Here is a 19892-nt window from a genome sequence, read left to right on the forward strand (position 1 = left end):
AAATAAATGTCTGTTACCTATGTGTTTTGGTTTGGAGTGCAGTGGCTTTTGGGACCTTATAAGTGCTTAGCTATGCAGTAAATTATCTTGGTTGCTGTGAGGCCAGGTTTGACTAGCTATACAATTGCTACAGTGCCATAGAACTTTATTTTGATCTCTATGAATCATAAAAGTATAGACAAACAAGACAGCCACAATACACATATACCTTTCCAATCGAACACATGCTCTCTGGTGAGGTACAATAATTGTCCAATTTCAATCTGTGGAGATGGGCCTTAATGGCACAGAGCCACTGTATTTTACGGGAGTTATGTGGGACCAAAAGATCTTTGATTCCCTCCCAATAGGAATCGAGGGTAGGTGTTGTCCATAGCCTTTACCAATAGGTCAACATTCTGCATTCAATCTTGTGGGCAATTTTCTTCTGGGCCATGTACAGATATAGGAGGATCAAGGATTTAGTAGGATTCTTAAAAATATTTGCTCCACTATGGAAAGGCACTCTGTATGTTAATAGCTCCACAGCTCTACTGCGTATAGAACCACCCTTCTTGATGATTATTTCCAGTGGATTTTCCCTACATACGCAGTGTGTTGGATCAAAGATAACTGAGCTTTTTCCACCTGTTGTGACCAGCATAGATTTTTGGTAAATTAAATACCCAAATACACAAGGCTGGACACTACATCTAGAGTTGTATCACCCACTAGCTTCCTCCTCTTACAAAAAGTCGATCTCTGTCTGGTGAAAATCATACTTTTTGTCTTGAAGCTGTTAAGCTCCAAGCCCCGCTCCACACAAAACAGTTGCAAAGAATTCAGGAGTTGTTGCAAACCCTGCTGCGACTTAGAGATTAACAAAATGTTGGTCGCAAAAAGAAGTGCGGGAACAGTCCGCCTTCCTATCTTCGGTGCATCGCATCCATCTCAATCAAAAAAGTCAATTACACCATTTATTTATAATGTAAAGAGAGTAGGTGCCAAAACACAGGCCTGCCTGACCCCCTGATCAATATGGATGGGGTAAGTCAAGACCTCGTCCTGCCCCATCTCATCTGTGCACTTTTATCAGCATGAAGCCTCACAAGGATGTCTAACAATGGAGTTGGTAGCCTCATCTCCTCAAGGACCCTCCACAGCTTGGCACAGGGAACCAAATCAAATGCTGCACGAAGATCGACAAAGGCAACATAAAGTTTGCCCTAACCAATAATCACCTCTCTCCAATACATGCAGGTAAAACGAAAAATCTGATCCACAGTACTCACATTTGGCCTAAAACCGCCTGCCAATCCAAGAGTATACTCTCGTTTCTGATCCACTCCTGTATACGAGCCAAACCACCTTTACAATTTTTGTTGTTGTAGTGAGTCGATCAGGCTTATAGGCCTATAACTGGTTGGGTGTGCCCAGTCCCCTTTTGTATAAGTAGTGATACTTTCCGCTAAATTCCAGGAGGTGGAATCTCCAGACCAGCTAGGATTGTATTAGAAAGTAGATTGATGTATGGCCCCCAAGTTTCTGTGATTACTCTCTAAAGATCGTTGGACAGTCTGTCCGGCCCATAGCGCGACCGGAAATGCAGGAATTAAGACCTTAGTGTTTCGCTAAGCGAAAAGGTCAAGTTGGTAGACTTGGGGGTAGGACTAATTCGTATAGCCTCTACATCACTCTCAGTGGTGATATATTTGTAAGAATAAAGCTGTTCCAATCTTGAGGCTGGACACAGAAATCGTGGGTTTGTTTACGGCCCTTAAAACAGCCAGCAACTGTTTATCGAAATGACTTATTGTCTTTGCTGGAAAGTGCTACATGCAAATTTGTTAATAGGGAGCTCTCCCATTCTCTTTTAGCTTTATCACTTGATGATACAACTTCCTTTTCTTAGATACATCTGGCTGTATTTTTGTTTTTATGGCCACGATGAGCTAGTTCTTAGCTTTCCTGCATTCACCATTATACCAATTATCAGAATTAGGCACAGTATTCCCCTGTGTCTTTGTTTCCCCACTACCTCTCTGATGTAGGTTGTTAATTTTACATGAGTAATAGTAAAATTCTCGAATCTAGAAACGAGAGGTAGCTTCAATAGAGACTTGTAGTTGACAATTACACTATACTGAATCACTTCCAGTGCTTCTGGGTTTTTCATCGCCCAATCCCATCTAATTGTGCTAATATTGCTAGTGTACGAGAGGGAACCCGTGCCTCTTGCCATAGAATGCTTGAGCTGGGGGTACTTCAGCCTGTAGCAGCATACAAAAGGGCAATATGGTCACTATCTGGACGCTCAACTATGTCCATATCCACAATTACCAACCAGAGGTTTACGTCTGCCAAAACGTAGTCACTTCTCCTACTATGCTCTACCCCGTTAGAAGTCAATTTGCCTTGGCGATCATAGTGACATCTACCGTTACTGGCCCTGAGATCGCAGTTTAGTGTCATGGCCAGTAGTTACTGTCCACCAGACTGTGGGTAGATCTAACGAAGACATACTCTATTGGTTATCCTGTTCTTGCATGAGAGAGAGAGGGGGGAGGGTACCAAGGGTTCAAAGGTGGCATTTAAATCCCTGCCGCCAGAAGCCTATCCTTGTCCGGGCTCTCCAGGAGGGCTTGCTCTAAAATACTAATTCAGTCAGTCTCCTTATTGCTATCCTCCACTCTATTGTAGACATTATAGATTCTTAGTATCAACCAAGACGGAAGCACCAGCCTAACTGCTAATAAATCACAAGAAGCTACAGGCACTGGAGATATTCTACAATGGAGTGACGTTTTAATCCATGTGCACAAACCCCCTGAGGGTCTACCCCTAGCAGATTGGATTGCATTCACACAAAGATATATACCCACTCTTATGAGCGGGGGCTAGTCACCATGTCTCTTGAAAGAGACAGATGTCAAATGTCTCAATAAAATGAGCCCACTCATCCTCCTCCAATAGGTTTGTCAACATGCTACATTCCATGACAACATTTTGATGGGGGTATCCTGGGATTGTAAAATTCCATCACGATAGAGAGGGCTGATTTCCCAACAAGACTGCCCCCATAACGCACATTGGGAGGCATAAACTTGGAATACAAGGTCTGACCCAACATTCCATTACCTGTGTCTCCAACGTTTATCACCCTACTCAAAGGCAGCCAGCATTTGGGCTGGTAAAAGATGGATTAGCTCTTCCTCCACAAAAGCCCTAACAACTGTATTACTGCATGGAGGAGCCTTATGCTCCAGTCAGTAGAAAGTAACAGTTAACCTACTATTGGCTTCATCCCGCCCGTCTTGACCCCTGTGTATAGTAACTCTCTAAGCATAGCTGGATCATGGAGCTGAATTTGGATCTGTGTGTTTGCGTTGGAGATAGTGCGAGCTTCAACAGCCATAAAACCTTCCACCAAATCATTGTTAAAGGAAATATGCACTTTATCACAGCAGTGATCAGTGGTACACAACCTTTCCACCCCTATAATGTCAATCCTAATAAATGCGTAGCATTGTCTTGTCACTCTGAACCAATATATTACCTTGTTAATCAGGGAATCTAAGTGTTCTCTTACCCCTGAGGTTAACTTGGGGACCCTATCAAGGAATATCATAGCTGGCTGGTCCCCTTCAGTACCCGGAGCGTAAATACCATCTTGAACTTTCCCTCTAGGCCGACACATCCCTACTTCAGCAGAATCCTGGCTTATGAGGGGTGAAACCCCAAAACCGGTCCTAGGATGCTTGGTTCCAGTCCAGGGAGGACCTGGCTTGGCAGTTCGGGCTGGACTGTTCCCATTGGGCACAAGGGTCAATACTGCTTTGCAAATCGCTGGGTTCAAACTGGAAGGGCATGGTGAGCAAAAAAACGATGGATTCAGGCCCAGATCTCTGTACTGGGGTGAATGTATGACATTGTTCTGCATTCTGTCCAGCAATTGTTCTTTTTACATTTGTCACACCGAGTGGGACGGGTATGCCCAGACGTGGGTCCTGTGCTCTCCATGCCACTGGAGTCAAGCTATCCTGGCTGATTAGGTGTGAAACCCCGAAACCGGTCCTAGGATGCTTGGTTCCAATCCAGGGAAGACCTGGCTTGGCAGTTCGGGCTGGACTGTTCCCATTGGGCACAGGATTGAGACTGATTTGCATATAGCTGGGTTCAAAACTGGAATGGCATGGTGAACAAAACAACAACGGATCTCTGTACTGGGATGAATGTATGACATTGTTCTGCATTCTATCTATCAATTGTTCTTTTTGCATTGAAAAGTGCTGGGCGCATTTAAAGCCCATTGACGGATTACCACTGCCATGTCCTTTAGGCTAGTCCTGTCATGTATACTCCTTTTTACATATATTGTCCCATCAACACGACAAAAACGATTATGAACAGGTGACCTTTTACCTAGTAGCTTGCTCCTGTCTCTGACACTAGGCTCTTAGGCGTTTTTTATAATCTCTGTACCTGACGCACATAAACATATCCATAGGCACTGCATAATTATTCTGTATAAGGGTCACCACTTTCCGTCATCCTTGGCCAATAGCCGCTGTGCATAATCGCACTTGTTTGGAAAAACACTCATGATTGTTTTCAAAACATTTATGATTGTTTTCAAAACATAATCGATTCTAGAAGAAACCCTGGAGTGACCACTCTAGTATATAAGACACTTATTTCCCTCTGCAAATTAGAGGAGCATTCCTTCCAAGCGGATAACGGGGTCCTGCATGCTGTATCTTCGACACGCAGCGGTCTGACATCCCTTACGGGGTGCCATACTCGGAGCAGAGACAGGGTCCTTCATTCTCTACCATCAGGTGAGGGGAATGGTTCTTCCCTAGGGGTTTCATGGCTACATTCATACATATACGCATATACATGCTACACATACAGATCTAGGCTAGGTACATTTAGGCAAATTACTTAAAGGAATATGAAAGTGCTACTGTTTTCATCTGAACTGCTTATGTTCATCTTATTAGCACTATGTAGGAATGTATCTACTATTTACTAAATTTGTACTTGCAATCTGCTTCAGTCTCTTAATTGGCGCAGCAAATGTGTTTTACACAAGACTGACGCTGGACCACTAAATACGTATTAAAATGTCCTAATTGCCATCCTGTGTATTTTCTGAGAATAAGTGAGCACGAGTGACTGAGTGAAAAGTACTGTACTGTACTGTTTTCCACGATCTCTGAGGAATCAGAGTTGTCATGTTCTGTGGTTGCCAGAAACTACCTACGCCACTGTAAGATACAAGAGGCAGTAGTGGCACTGTAGAGCTAGCTGGTCTAACGGCCGACATATCCTGCGGAGGTGTTCTGAAGCGTTCTGGACACCAAGCCCTCAGTTTAGGTCATCAAAAACGCACAGGTCCTGGGGATTCCTAGGAACTACATGACACCACTTGCCTAGGCATGACCTAAAAAGTAAGAATTATTCTGTTTAACATATATGACCTAGTAAAATCTAAAAGAAACAAATTGTACTCGTCTATTGACCATACAGAAAAAAGTTATGACTCCCATTTACACTCATTCACACTGTTCAGCCAGCACCCAGGAACCTCTGTTTCCCACATTCATTGGATGTTCCCTTTCCTCTCTGTGCTTGGTTTGAGGTTGTTCTATTGGTCAGATGTCGGATTAAGAGGCTAGGGGCAAAGGGCTGCGTAAAAGAGCATGCTGAATTAAGTGTTGAGGTGGGGAAACAAGCACTCTAGTCAGAGAGCAAAGTAAGACACTTGATCCCACCATTTTTACTCTAAAGAATGAATGCTTAGTCAAGGAATCCCTAGATGAGGTATAGAAGAGGAATTATAGGGTTACACAATCTTCAGCCTTTCTATTCCAGCCTGCATTGAGACCATGGGGGTTAGAAAAAGAAGAATTAGACAGGGCTGGAGAACATGCAACTGTCTCTTAGGAGGAGACTGGAGAAGACTTCGGGCAATGGAGAGAGGTGGAGAGAGGTGAAGAAGATGAACCTATGTTGCAAGCAGAGAAGGTTGTGCAGATAAAGTATGACTGTTGACCAACATTGCAACCCATGAGGTGCTTTAAAATGTTGTGAGGAAGAGAAGAGAAATACACAGCCATTACCACAGATTCTGTAACTGTATCTTGGAAGGGGTGAGTGAGGAAAATCCCACAGAAGAGGAAATAGGAAGAGGCAGAAATTAGCCCGTGGTTATGATGAGGAAAAACCAAGCAGAGATCATCTGAACCCTGTGTTTCTCTTACTCCTCCTCCCCCTTTATTCTTTCTGCTGTCGGAGCCAGTGAATGCTAGAACCAAAATGAAAGAAGCAAGCACAGCATATTGCATTGGCTTGGAATATTGTGAGGATGAGCAGAAGTATATTATTGCTGGATTCTGTCAACTCACAATATCCCTGGACAATCATATTTTGATAAAGGTTTTGTGAAATCATACTGCAGAAGGATGTGTGGCACTTAAGTTAAATAGCACTTATAGTAACTAGGGACTGGAATACTTCAATGATCATGAATGAAAACGTCCTTCACTGAAGTGTTACTCATGAGAAGCCAAAAATAAATAATATGAATGATACATAACAGCATGGTCTAGGCGACTTATCTTCTATTTGGTGCGGTGTCCTAGATAGCGCTTCTTTGAGCAAACAGCTCTTGGCAAGACATGGACAGTAAACTAAAATCAATAACAGTTTTGCACGGATTATGGACTACATAAATATGCGCTGGGCCTGCTTGTAAAATAAAAACCGTTTAGGATCTTGTTTAACTTACAGACTAGCTGAGCGGGTTACTCGTGTACTCACATGCTCATGGTGATGCTATTTAATAGACGTACCTGTTGGAGTGGTCACTGTAGACTCGGTGTACGGCAGCTGATTTAGTCCCTCTTCAACCACAAGTCTGATCTGTAGAATCATATCAACAGGGCATTGTTATGGACATTATTCCCATACAAGCAATTCATTGTCTAGTAGAGCAATTCGTGCACAGATAAAGTTACGCGACCCCCAGCATTCACCTCAAGCATTGGAGTGAAAAAACTCCTCGCGCTGCTCTCCAGAGGGAGAGTTGTAACCCACACAGTGCACCTTGCGGGCACTGTGTGCAAGAGGGAACCCAATGATGAAGCATGTCACCCAAGTGGTGAGTGAGGGTTCTCGTCTTTAAAAAGCATATGCTCATCTCCGTACTTTTTGAGCGTGTCTTTTGCACATTGTGATTCACATATTAGCGTAGTTTCCATTAGGTTACCTGTTGTGAGTACTACACCACAGATAAAGCTTCACAGTACACCGTTGGTCATAGTTCAAGTAGGTGGAAAGACAAGTAGTTAAATTAAAGAATCACTACATGTACAAAAACAACTTTTATACCTTAGCATTCACACTTTGGAGTAGAGTGTTTACAGTCCTTGGATAGCCTTAAAAGCAGACAATATTGCAGATATTCCACACTGATACAAAAGTCAGTTTCACCATAAAATCACCAAGGAAAGGGGAAAAAAACAATCCTAGAAACATGTCCTTTTTTCATAACTCAGGTTCAAGAAAGCGTATTCGTTCAATTAGTTAATAAACATTATTATTTGAAATAGGACACCTGCCTTCCTTGCACAGGATGTCTTCGCAAATATGCCCCTTCCCCACTGCCTCCTTTGAATTCTTCCGCCCCAGGGGCCCTTTTCCTGTTTTGTCTAAATGATGTGGTACTGGACACTTTCAATCTGTTTTCACTCTTCCTGGGTACGCTCATGTCTGGATTCGCAAATACTCATGTGAAGAGATGCAATTAGAGCGAAACACATATTTGCAGCAACTTTCACTCCATTTCAAATAGGATTGAGTGACTGCAATCCAAAAAGATGTAATACATTAGCTGGAGTGGCAACCGCTCAAGTCATCTTTGAGCTCCCAATTAATATAATTTCGCAAATAAAATGCAGAAATATTTTGCCTAAAATAGAAGTCTGACTGTGGAATATACAGTCTAAGAGGTAAAATGCTATGTTTTACTTCTAATAATCGCCACCTAAACCAGAAGTGTCTGAGGGCTTTTTTAATTTATGCTTTGCGTCATCAGCAGGTGCCTAGAATGCCTGCTTCCAGCATCTAAATTCCTCTTCCAACCGCATAATAGGTTTATCGCTGAAAGGACACGTAAGACATGTAAACAGACTAATGGAAATGCTCCATTGCTGCCCAGGCTTATAGTCCTCAAAGGACCCTCACTTTGCTTGTTATTTTGAACTGAGAGCAAAAGAGGAATAAGCTGCCACTGGACGATAACATGTAAGAGGGAGGTTGATGCTAGGCTTTTTACAAAGAGTGCTTTCAGGGCTCACAAGACAAAGGGTGAAGGAGCCAACCAAAGGGGTCATCGAGCAAATATGACAGAAGTAAATAAAGCACTTATGATCAGAACATTAATGTATTCAAGAATGAATGGCGTGGGAGTGCACAATAACTGAAAAGGAAAAATGATGCATGATTCTAGAATCACTGCACTCGCCACTAGTCAATCTGGCAATAAAAAACAAATTAAAAACTCGAATGTCTGCCTCTAATCTAGAAGGAAGCGCACAAGTCAGGCAAAATGACACACAAATTAATCCAGAAGAGCTAAATACTCTGTCCCCAGCTGTGCGAGGGGCCAGGGACCCACACCCTCTTCCATATCCTCTCCCCTATCCAGTCACAAAATAGCAACCGGGGAGGGTTCCATGAACAGTAAAGGGCTGCTTCCTTCCACCCCGCAGGAAGGCCCAGCACCAAAGGGATTAATAACACCACTTTGCTTGACCAAGAGTCAACAGTAGACTCCCCTTTGAGCATGCCCCTGCCACATGCTTTGCTTTCCCCCCTAGGGCCGGGGAACAAGACTCTGATACACTGGTCACCCACACGTCATGTCAGCCCCACTGCCTGGCTGAGGGACCTATGAAAAAAAAGAAAGAATTCCTTGGTTTTCTCATGGGTTAGGGAATAAAAACATCAGTTGCACCCTTCCCTTCCAAACTATCACCCGCAGCCTGGTCCATTTCATCCATGTGAAAGGATGGGCAGCTAGCAGCACTATAGGCATCTTACACAATTATGATGCTGGTGTGTGGGCCCAGGATACAGCCTATTTCAGAAATGCTGAGGAAATATTATAAGCTTTGGGACACTAACCACTTCTGCCAATCTGCTGACCATCTCAAATCTGAATTTCTACTCTTGGACCGGGAATGTTCATTGCATGGTGTACAGCTGCGACCCTCCGTTGTGACCACGACTGCGAGGATCTGGTACTCTGGTTTTCAGATTTTTGACCATCACCTTGTGCTGACCTAGCAGGTGCACTAAGGGTGGGAAGAATGTTTCATTCCACCCGCAGGACTGTGGTATGTTAATGTTACATCTGTATTACTATGGTTACGGTTGTATGATGCAGGTATAGTTCTAGAATGGAGGAGATAGAGTTCAGTTAGAGAAGGAAGCTGTGAACGAAGGATGTACCTGCTTGCTCCATTAAACTATTTATCTTCATGAATCATTCTTGGAGTATTATTACAATGGCGACGATCGGGATTTCAAGTTAAACTGGAACTCGTAAATAGGAATACTCCTCCCTTGAAGTCTCTTAAATTTTTTTTTTAACGGCAAGTTACAGAAGTAATTACCCTAAGGAGGAGAATTAATGTCGAACATTGAGCGGATCTAACAAGGAGTAAGCAGAGAAGAAAATGCCGCTCAAGCAGTCAAGCAAGATAACAAGGAAATTTTGTTTTGCTGAGAGGAACCGAATTTTGAACTTCCACATAAAGGAATTATAACATGATGTATTCGTGAACTTAAGGAATGAGGAAGCAACGCGTGTATTCGGCAACATCTTGAAAAATACGTTCTCACCGTGAAAATCAAGTAAATTGCAGAGACAGCGTAAGTGCATCCTTTAAAGAAGGCAACGTTCCAAAGCCGACGTTCAGCTTACCGACTCCGCAACGAGGGAAGAACCTTTCTACTTCTCACGTGAGTCAGAGTGTGTTAAGTAGCGCGTGAATGAGACGACTACTCCGGTTGCCTTAGAGGATGAACACTGACGTCTCCATGCGTCGCGTCACCACGTAAGGTCACGCAACGTAACCTTACGGAGCCGCCATCTTGGATTTTTTTTTTTCTCATCTTACTCATCGAGAATACACGCGAAAAGGATCAGATAAGCAGGAAGCAGTCACAAGACAGGAATCGTTAACCATAACGGTACTGTACTGCATTCCGGAAGAAACTTTGGTATATTCTCAGTTTAAAAGAGTATTTTTCGATATTTGGGTGCAAATATATAATCCAGTAACCATACACTGCACTTCACCAATAATCACAATGGCAAACCAAGGATGTGGACTTGGACTTCCAGTTCCATTTTTGACTCGTCCTGGTGAGCCTGCATTAAAGTGGCTTGACTGGAAGGAATACTTTTTGAACTATATTTCTGCTCTAGAGGAAGAAAATGAGGAGGAATTCACAGCTTCAAGGAAAAAGAAAATGCTCTTGCACAGTTTAGGACCCGAAGGCTCAAGAATTTATTATCAGATGGAAAAAAAGTCTGGTGTAAATGCGAATGTATTTCTAGATGCTTTACAGGACTTAGATACTTACTATCAACCTACAGTATGTGTAGGAATTAATAGATATGAATTTTTTCAACGCAAACAAAAAAAAATGAATCTGTAGAAGATTATGTTTCTGCGTTGAAAAAACTGTCTGTAAATTGTCAATTTGAGAATTTACATGATAGTTTTATTAGAGATCAATTGGTAATGCATTCTAATAACAGTGCCATACAAGAAAAATTATGGGTCTGTGGGGATTCTCCTTTGAATGAAATTATAGCCATTGTTAAAAAAGGTGAGATGTCAAAAAGATGTGCACAGATGGCATTAAAAAAGAATGAAGAGAATAGTGTAGTAGGAAAAATATCTACTAATAAAACTAATATAAAAAAAATAGAGAAGAATAGTTACAAAGATGCTGATAAAAGAACGAGTAGTTATAACAAGAGTGAGCATGAAGACAACAGGCTAACTTGTTATAGGTGTGGTTATAAGGGCCATACTGCCAGAGACAAGTGGTGCCCAGCCATGAAATCTAAATGTAGTTATTGTGGGATGTTTGGCCACTTCACTAAAGCATGTAGAAGGAGAATTAACAAAAATAGTAAATCATATGTAAAGTGCATTAATGAGGCCAAAGGTGTAGAGGAGGAAGAGAATGTTGATTCCACTGATGAAGAAATATTGTGCATTGAGGATTGTGAAGAATTTGACAATGTAATTATGAATGTAGGACTAAAAAAGAAGAAGAAACCTGTATGTGTGATAAATATCGGTGGTATTGACCTACAAATAGTTCCTGATTCTGGTTCACCGTATACCATCATACAAAGAACAGTATGGGAAGAAAAATTTGAAAAAGTTATTAAGCAAGAACTAAGAGCTCCAGATATACAACCAGTAACATACACTGGTGAGAAGATTCCTATGGTAGGTTTTGTAGAGCTGATATTCAAGTTTAAGGACAGGAGCACAACAGGGAAGTTATATGTGGCAGAAAAAGGTCCATCCGTGCTAGGTTGGATGGACCAAGGTGATCTGGGCATAATACTCAACCCCAATAGTGAAGATCAAGTTATGTTATTGGATGAATCAGAAAAAGGCTTGGTAGATGACATAGTTAAACAGTTCCTGAAAGTATTTTCAGGAGATGTTGGGAAATTGGAAGGCTTTGTACACAAGATTGTACTTAAGAAAGACGCCATACCAGTCATGCATAGAGCCAGGAACATTCCTATTGGTATTAGAGAAGGGGTAATGAAAGAACTAGACCAATTAGAAAAAAAAAGGAATAATTGAACCAATAGAATGCGCAGAATGGATCGCTCCTTTGGTGGTAGCACGCAAACCGGATGGACGTTTGCGTCTATGTATTGACTTAAGAGACCTTAATAAAAATATTGTAGTTGATAAGTTTCCATTGCCCAGAATAGACGAATTATTGGCCCAATCGAAAAATATAAAATATTTTTCCACAATCGATTTAACATCTGCGTACCACCAGGTTCAATTACATGACAGCAGTAGAAGTCTGACTGCCTTCATAACTCCTTTTGGATGTTATAGATTTGTACGAATGCCTTTCGGGTTGGCTTCTGCTGCTGCCGTGTTTCAAAGGCTAATGCATAAAATGTTTAAGGGATTAAAGGGCGTTATATACTTCCAAGATGACATCTTAATAATGGGACGAGACAAACATGAGCATGATGTAAGACTCAATTCTGTACTATCAAAATTGGCAGAGAAAGGGTTGACAGCGGAAATCAAAAAATGCAAATTTAGAATGAAATCTGTCACTTATTTGGGACATGAAGTGGGAGGTGATGGTATTTCAACGAAGAAGAGTTTAATTGAAGCTATCGAAAATGCTCCTTCTCCCAAATCAAAGGATGATTTAAGATCATTTTTGGGGATGGCGGAATTTTACGCAAAATTCGTAAAAAACTTTGCCACCAAAACATATAATATGAGGCAACTGTTGAAATTAAAAAGTGAATTTATTTGGAACGATGATCTGGAATGTGATTTCAATAGTGTAAAGAATGATTTACACTCTACCCTTCCCCTTCAAGCTTTCGACACCTTGTCACCAACCATAATTACGACAGATGCTAGTGGGAAAGGTCTGGGAGCAGTACTGTCTCAAGTAAATGAGAATGGTGAAGAGATAACCATCTCATTTGCATCTCGTTCCCTTTCACCGTCAGAGGAAAAGTATTCCGTAATAGAGAAAGAAATGTTGGCAACAATATGGGCAATGGAAAAATTTAGACAGTTTGTATGGGGTTCTAGTTTTAGGCTACGTACAGATCACAAACCGTTACTCAAAGTCTTAACTTCTGAAGGCATATACAAAGCCACACCCAGGATAGCAAAGATGACCTTAAAACTTTTGGATTTTAACTACAAGGTAGAATATTTACCTGGTAAAAAGAACCAAGTGGCAGACTACTCGAGTAGCTCTCCTTTGCCATATGAGAGTTTTGTACAAAATGATTGGGATGAGTTCAATGTAGCAGCAGTGTATGATGGATCCTCTGCTATTTCTAAAGAGGAATGGGACCGTGAATATTCACAAGATGAGTGTTTGAAGAAAACGGCACAATTCATAACCGAAGGTTGGCCTACCAAATAAGATATTCAGGGTGATTTAAGGGCATTTTGGGAGATACAATGTGAGTTATCTATAGATGATTCGGGGTATATTTGCAGGGGAGTTAGAGTCATAGTACCTTTAAAATTGAGATCAAGAATTTTAGAACTAAATCATGAAGGTCATCTCGGTATCTCTAAACTAAAAAGTAAACTGAAATCATCTTATTGGTGGCCAGGTATTGATCGTGATTCTGAGAGATGTGTAAGAGATTGTGTTATTTGTCAAGATTCTGATAAGTCACTTCGTATGCTAAGACCCTCACTAGGTGCAAAATCAATTCCCAATGGGCCGTGGGAAAACCTAAGTATAGATTGGCTAGGTCCCATTGAGGGAGACGATGGTTCCAATGCATATGTTTTTGTTGTCATTGATGATTTCTCGAAATGGCCAGAAATCGAAGTGTATGAGACATGTGACACAAAACATACTATTAAATTTTTGGAAAGTTTATTCTTAAGAGAGGGGATTCCAAAGTTGATACGCAGTGACAATGGTCCACAATTTTCTTCTGACAAGTTTAAGAATTTTTTGGTAAGGAATGGAATTTGTGAAAAAAAGACTCCTGTATACAATCCAGCGGGTAACGGTAGTGTAGAGAGGTTTAACAGGGTCATAATGGGAAGTGTACAAGCTTCATTAAAAGCTGGTAAAAACTGGAAAAAGGAACTGCTCAGTACAGTTTGGGCATATAGGATTACGCCGACTGGTACTGGGTATAGTCCTTTTAGAATACTGCGTGGCAGAGAACCATTTTGTAAAGATAATGTGGCATGGTCTAACATGCAAATATATGGGAAATGGTCACCTGCATTGGTTAGGGCCAATTTAAGGAAAAAGCAAGAGAATTACAAGACCAACTTTGACAGAACCCATGGTACTTTTGATTGTGTACTTAGTGTGGGTTATTGGGTTAAGGTTAAATTGGCTAACAAGGTAAGAAAAGGGAAAAGTAAATTTTCAACACCGTTACGAGTAATTGCAACATATTCAAGATCTGCAAAATTGAGTGATGGGATAATTTGGCACTATAATAGAATGTCAAAATGCAATGTTCAAACAGGAAAAACAATGGATACTGATGGTATTAAATCTGACATGAAATGGTTATGGGATGAAGTTCATGACACTGACATTGGGAATTGTAGCAATAGTTTGACACAGTCAAATAGTACATTTTCCAGTAGTAAAGCAGGGACCTCAAGTGAGGGGTTGAGAACATCACGTGTTGGGAGAACGATTGTCATGCCATTAAAATATCGGAATTATGTTGTTAATAATGGAAAAGGGGAAAAGGATTGTTCATGAATTTAGTATAATTTATGATTATTGAATTATTTTATTTGTACTCAAGTGAAAATATGTTACAGAACTTTTTGAAAATATATGTGTAACTCTTATCAATAATTAGTTAGGTTGTTTGGAAAAGAGGGAGATGTGGTATGTTAATGTTACATCTGTATTACTATGGTTACAGTTGTATGATGCAGGTATAGTTCTAGAATGGAGGAGATAGAGTTCAGTTAGAGAAGGAAGCTGTGAACGAAGGATGTACCTGCTTGCTCCATTAAACTATTTATCTTCATGAATCATTCTTGGAGTATTATTACAAGGACTGGCGGAATTTGGCGACTTAACACGGAGTTCTGGTGAGATTCCACAAATTGTCGCATGTTGGAATTTTCCCCCCCTAAGGCTCCAGAAATGCTAACAAGATTTGGCATCCCTAGCACCATTTTCTAATGCAGGTGGTTGTGGTGTGAGGGTTACTTCTAGATTAGATTTTCTACTTCAGCGGCAGGAAAATCAACTTGAATGGCTATGCGCTCTTCCGCACCGCATGGTGCCAGTCATGCTGATTTTTCAGCGCGGCTCCCTCAACTGGCGTTAAATTAGAATACGAGCAGTCCAATATGCATATTTCCGCCCCATTGGCAGAATCTTGCTGAGTTTTTATGTAATTCTGCAGAATTCCTGGAAGTGAAACTCCACAAGTTCCGCCCACCCCTATTGTGCACAAAGACCTGGGCCTGCCTTGCTTATGACTGGTCATTGTCCAGTCCTGGACCTAGGGGGGACGCACAAAACAGACCATGTGTATTACAAAAGAACGTCTGTGTGTTACGATTTTCAGCCTGGAGGTCACTCTAGTGTGAAGAGCATCACTCAAGACCAGGGCGGAGACTGGAAGACAGCCTGAGAAAGACACATGAAAAGAGAACCAACCCAAACTGGTTCCACTAAGAGAGACTGAATTCACATCCTCGTTGTGCCATTCCATATATAAGAATGGCAGCTACTGACCCACTTGTTGTTCCGGTCCCATGCTCCCTCTGATCAAGAAGGCGTATACCACAGCGGACTATCAATCAATCAATCAATCATGGTATTTGTAAAGCGCACTACATACCCGTGAGGGTCTCAAGGCGCTAGGGGAGGAGAGGGGGGGGGAGCGTCTACTGTTCGAAGAGCCAGGTCTTGATAAGTCTTCTGAAGGTCAAAAGGTCTTCGGTCTGCCGCTACTGCTCTACTGCTGTGTAACCATAGCTGGCATCTCCTGATCAAAGTTGAAAACTAGTCCCAGAAATCCCCGGAAGCGGCCTTTTGTGTTATCCCCGTCATCACCGCGGTGGCACTTGTACAAATGTTTCCGGTAGGTTGGCCCAAATGCAGCTGGGAACAATATTTTTCCTATGACATCCTTTGTGTGCCTACAAATCTGGTCAGTGTAACCACAGCACTGCTGACTGGACTCTACAGCACCAGTTGCCCCGAAAATGCAGAATGCAAAACTTGTAGTGCCCACACAGGGTACACACCAGTGAATGGCTGGCTCCATCAGAATGCCTTTTCACCTCAAACAGCACCCCAAAAGTACCCTGGTGATGCCGGAGCCCCACATCTTAAGAAAAGAATAGCAGAACCACCCCCACCCAGGGAGGCATTCATGACTGGCATACTCACCGAAGGATTTGGGCCTGCCTGTCAAACCCACGAGGCCTACCAGTGTTGAGACAGCTGGAGGACAGGAGATGGCCCCTGCCAGGATTTGCAGCTCCTGTGGCCTGCCGCTGTCACACCAGAGCAGGACTGCTAGAACCATGCTGCTGGTCCTGCTCACCACAGGTGAACCCACCACCTGTGGGAGGCGTATCGTGGCATACACTGCCAGAAGCGAAGCAGGTGAGAGACGATAGAGGCTACTTATCCCCAAGAGCAGACTGTGTGCAGACTGGGCTACACCTGACTGGGAGGCGATGCCACCAGAAAACAGCAAACAGGTAAAATCGGTTAAAGCTTCATCTATTAAAACAAAATTCCAAATGGGTCGTGAATTCATTAAAAAAACGCCCCTCAGAACCCTGCTCCCAGGTAGAGGCCTCTACAAACTGCATCCGGCACGAGGAGCATGAATGTACCCCGAGCCCATCTTTGCTTCCAGCCCACAGATAACATTCAGGTTGGCAGTGCAGGTGTCCAGGGTGCATGGAGTGAGGCAGGCTCTTTCAGCCGCCTCGTTTGATACAACGGCTGTCCAGGGGCACACTGCCTGTGTGTGCACCGCAGCTGTTATTACAGCCACCATATGCTGCCACACTGCCAGCCAGGATGGAGTTTCAGCTTCTCACCAGCACACACACACACTGTTCTGTATTCAGACCTGATTCGCCCTCTTCTATGGAATCGGATAACAATGGATGATTCGATCGGTCCACTTACCAAACGATCAGCAGAAAATACGAAGTCCCCTCGACTGGTTGTCCTAGAGGGGGGGGAAAAAGAAACGTGTATTGAATTTTTCACTCAAGTAATGCAGCTGTAACAAGAAACGAATGCGCTGGCTGAACAATTTAGATGAATGAAATGTCAGTACATTGAATGCAAAGGAATACCCAGGTATATTGAAAATAGGGGCATATCGTGTATGCCAGCTCTAGCACCCGTGGAGCACGCGCTGCACACAAGGGGGTTCTTCAGACCCTGGCGTTTACCAGGGCAGGCGCGTGGACACCCACCGAGAAGCACTGTGGCCCTTGAAGTGGTTATTTACTGCCAAACGTACGACAGGAATTCCCTGATCAAGTCCCTCTTTTGACAGACTGTTAGGACACTTAACAAATCATTCAAACAATAACAACGTCGATGATAAAAAAAAAAAAGCTGACTTTAATGGTCGCCAAGAACTAGACCCTTTTACTATTTCAACGTTTGAATGAAGCCCATTTTGTCCTTCGTAAGCAAGTGAAGATCTAAATTACCAGCTATTCCGGTAATGTAGCGAGGCAGCTTTTGTAGGTTATTTAAATATGGGCAAAACTAATAACGTGAAGAATATTTATTTACACTCAAATACACGTGTACAATGACCTGGAAGGACTGCCTTTGAAACCATTTAGATCCGATCTGTTTAAGTGCTTTCGTGGCTTATGCTAACCAGGCCTTTACCGCACTTGTTCAAAAAGGAGGTCATATTCAATGGTTCTTACTTCCGGTGCACACAGTCAAGACAATAATATCTGTTTATTTCTGTATACTATTCTCGAAGAATACTCCAGCATGGGCTCACTAATGTAACCCTATTTCAAGGATCTTCCGCTTGCACGCACCATTACATACATTCACAATGGTTCACTGCTGTTTATGTAACTAGTTTGCTGACACCTCGGGATGATATTAGGTCAGGGGGGCTGAATCAATATTCATGTAATTGGTTAATGATTAGATGGTAGGGCTGTATGATGACTTTAAAGTCTGTACTATGATTTGTTGAAAATGTATTTCTTTGCTCACACCACAGTGATACTACATTTTCCATGCTGTTCTATAGGAAAATTTTCAACATAAACTCTCGCTTTTGGGGGTGAGCCATAGACCTTCCTTATGCTACTAGGAATGCTGTCCAATTTCTTAGTGATTTTGCTGCAAATATGGAACTTAGTCCATTTGAGATTTTGCCAATTATTTTGTATTGTCCTATTACTGCGAGCCTTCGCTGTAATGAGTATGCATATGAACAAACTTTTTTGCATCTACATTTTACTTTCAATTTATTTTTTAAATAAATCTTCATGCATTTTCATTTCGACCCTAGAATTCCCTTATTGAGTTTGTCCCTCCTGATTTAACGGCCTTTTTTTGATATGCCGACTGTCAGAACTCCTTTAAGAGGGCCAGAGGGCATGCAGGGGCTACTGGGCCCAACCGTAGTGGTTGAGGCATGTTCCTCCTGATGTGCCGGGGCCCAGACTACTATGAATCCTGAGCAACTGGACCAAGTCCCCCTTCAGCCCTTGACTCTATGTGGTAGCTCTAGAAGAGCAGTCAAAGGCTCCCTCAGGGGGAAAGTGTAGATACAGTTAAGTAAACATGACTCATAACTCAAAGTGGACAAAGTATGAGCAATAAATCAATGCCCAGTCCAATACTTACTTTTATAAGAAAGAGAAGCATTTTATTTCGAACTCTACACATGCAAAGGAATAACGAGAATCAGGAGCAATAATACAATCCCCTTTAGGTCAGGACTCTAATAGTTGTCAGGCAAATCACTGTCCACCCTCTTCTTCATAAAGTGGTCGGGGTTAATCCCCATTCGATGATGGTCACATCCAGGGAATGCTCACTCATAGGCCGTACTCAAGATTTCCCCTTTGATTCTTTAAGAATTAGTCAGAAGTGTCGATGGTGCCGCAGCACCATTAGCACAGAGACCTCTGAGGCCCGCAGGCCCAATTTTAGTCTTACCGACTCTGGCAGTATGAAAACGTTCAGCGGTGCAACATGTGCCCTCTTTGCGGGCTGTCACAAGTCATGATCCTGTTTGGCGACATGTGGCACACATGGCAGCACCCGGCAGGCGCAGACCCACTCACTTGAGCCGCGCTGCCAGCTTGTCCCGGCAATATGAGTTACTCTTACCCTCACTGACGCGGGGAGAGGGGGTTTAATCCTTCGACTGGCTCCTGACAGGAGCCTAGCAAGAGTGCGACGTCTCAGTCTGACTAATTCCTTGGGGAATCAGTCAGGTGCAAGCCTTGGTGTGCGGGCTTGACCCACCAGTCACAGACACAATCTCCTGTACGGGTAACAACTCAAACTTCTGACAGTCTTAGTTCTTAGTAGCCCCTTCTGGCATATGGGGATGCTGCTGTACTCCCAGCGGAATTGCAGACTTTTCCGGTACACTCACCCTCACCACGGTGGTAACAAGCCTCAATGCTCTGGCAACAAATAGTTCAATGGTGGCCCCTTCTGGCATATGTGGTCACCGCAACAAGGTGGTGGGGGCTGGAGCTTCCCCCACGTCGCTCGTGAATCGCTTCTGCACACAGGAAACAACCCAGTCCTACTATTTATGATTCACTTATCAGTCGCATCTCTTTCCTGAGATATGTCCAGGCCCCTTCCTTGTGATCTAGCACTGAATCGCAAAGCACCCTTTTGTACTGTAAAAAAGGAGTTTCTTCCTCCTTTCCTCCAGTGAGCGTCCCACCAAGCTCACATGAAAGCAGCAATACACAAATCTGTCTGGGGGGATTGCTGCTCCTCGTGCCTTCAACAGACAGACCCAGGCTTCTTAAAAAGGAACACAGGATCCCCCATGTAATGTACCACTGTGGCCACACTTGCACTCAGTTTACATTTGC

At 42.7% G+C, this 19892-nt stretch overlaps 1 protein-coding gene across 2 annotated transcripts in view; it reads right to left on the minus strand.

Moving 5' to 3' along the window:
• The window catches only part of UPRT (uracil phosphoribosyltransferase homolog), a 134149-nt gene that overhangs the window by 84328 nt on the left and 29929 nt on the right, over positions 1-19892 (minus strand). For both annotated transcript variants that reach the window (XM_085608243.1, XM_085608244.1), the window contains exons 2-3: positions 16966-17008; positions 6837-6906 (exon numbers count right to left, since the gene is read on the minus strand). In XM_085608243.1, the coding sequence (XP_085464369.1) occupies positions 6837-6906; positions 16966-17008 (113 nt within the window). The remainder of the gene's footprint in view (positions 1-6836; positions 6907-16965; positions 17009-19892) is intronic.

Source organism: Triturus cristatus, chromosome 5_2 (genome assembly GCF_964204655.1).
Source record: "Triturus cristatus chromosome 5_2, aTriCri1.1, whole genome shotgun sequence".
NCBI lineage: Eukaryota > Metazoa > Chordata > Amphibia > Caudata > Salamandridae > Triturus > Triturus cristatus.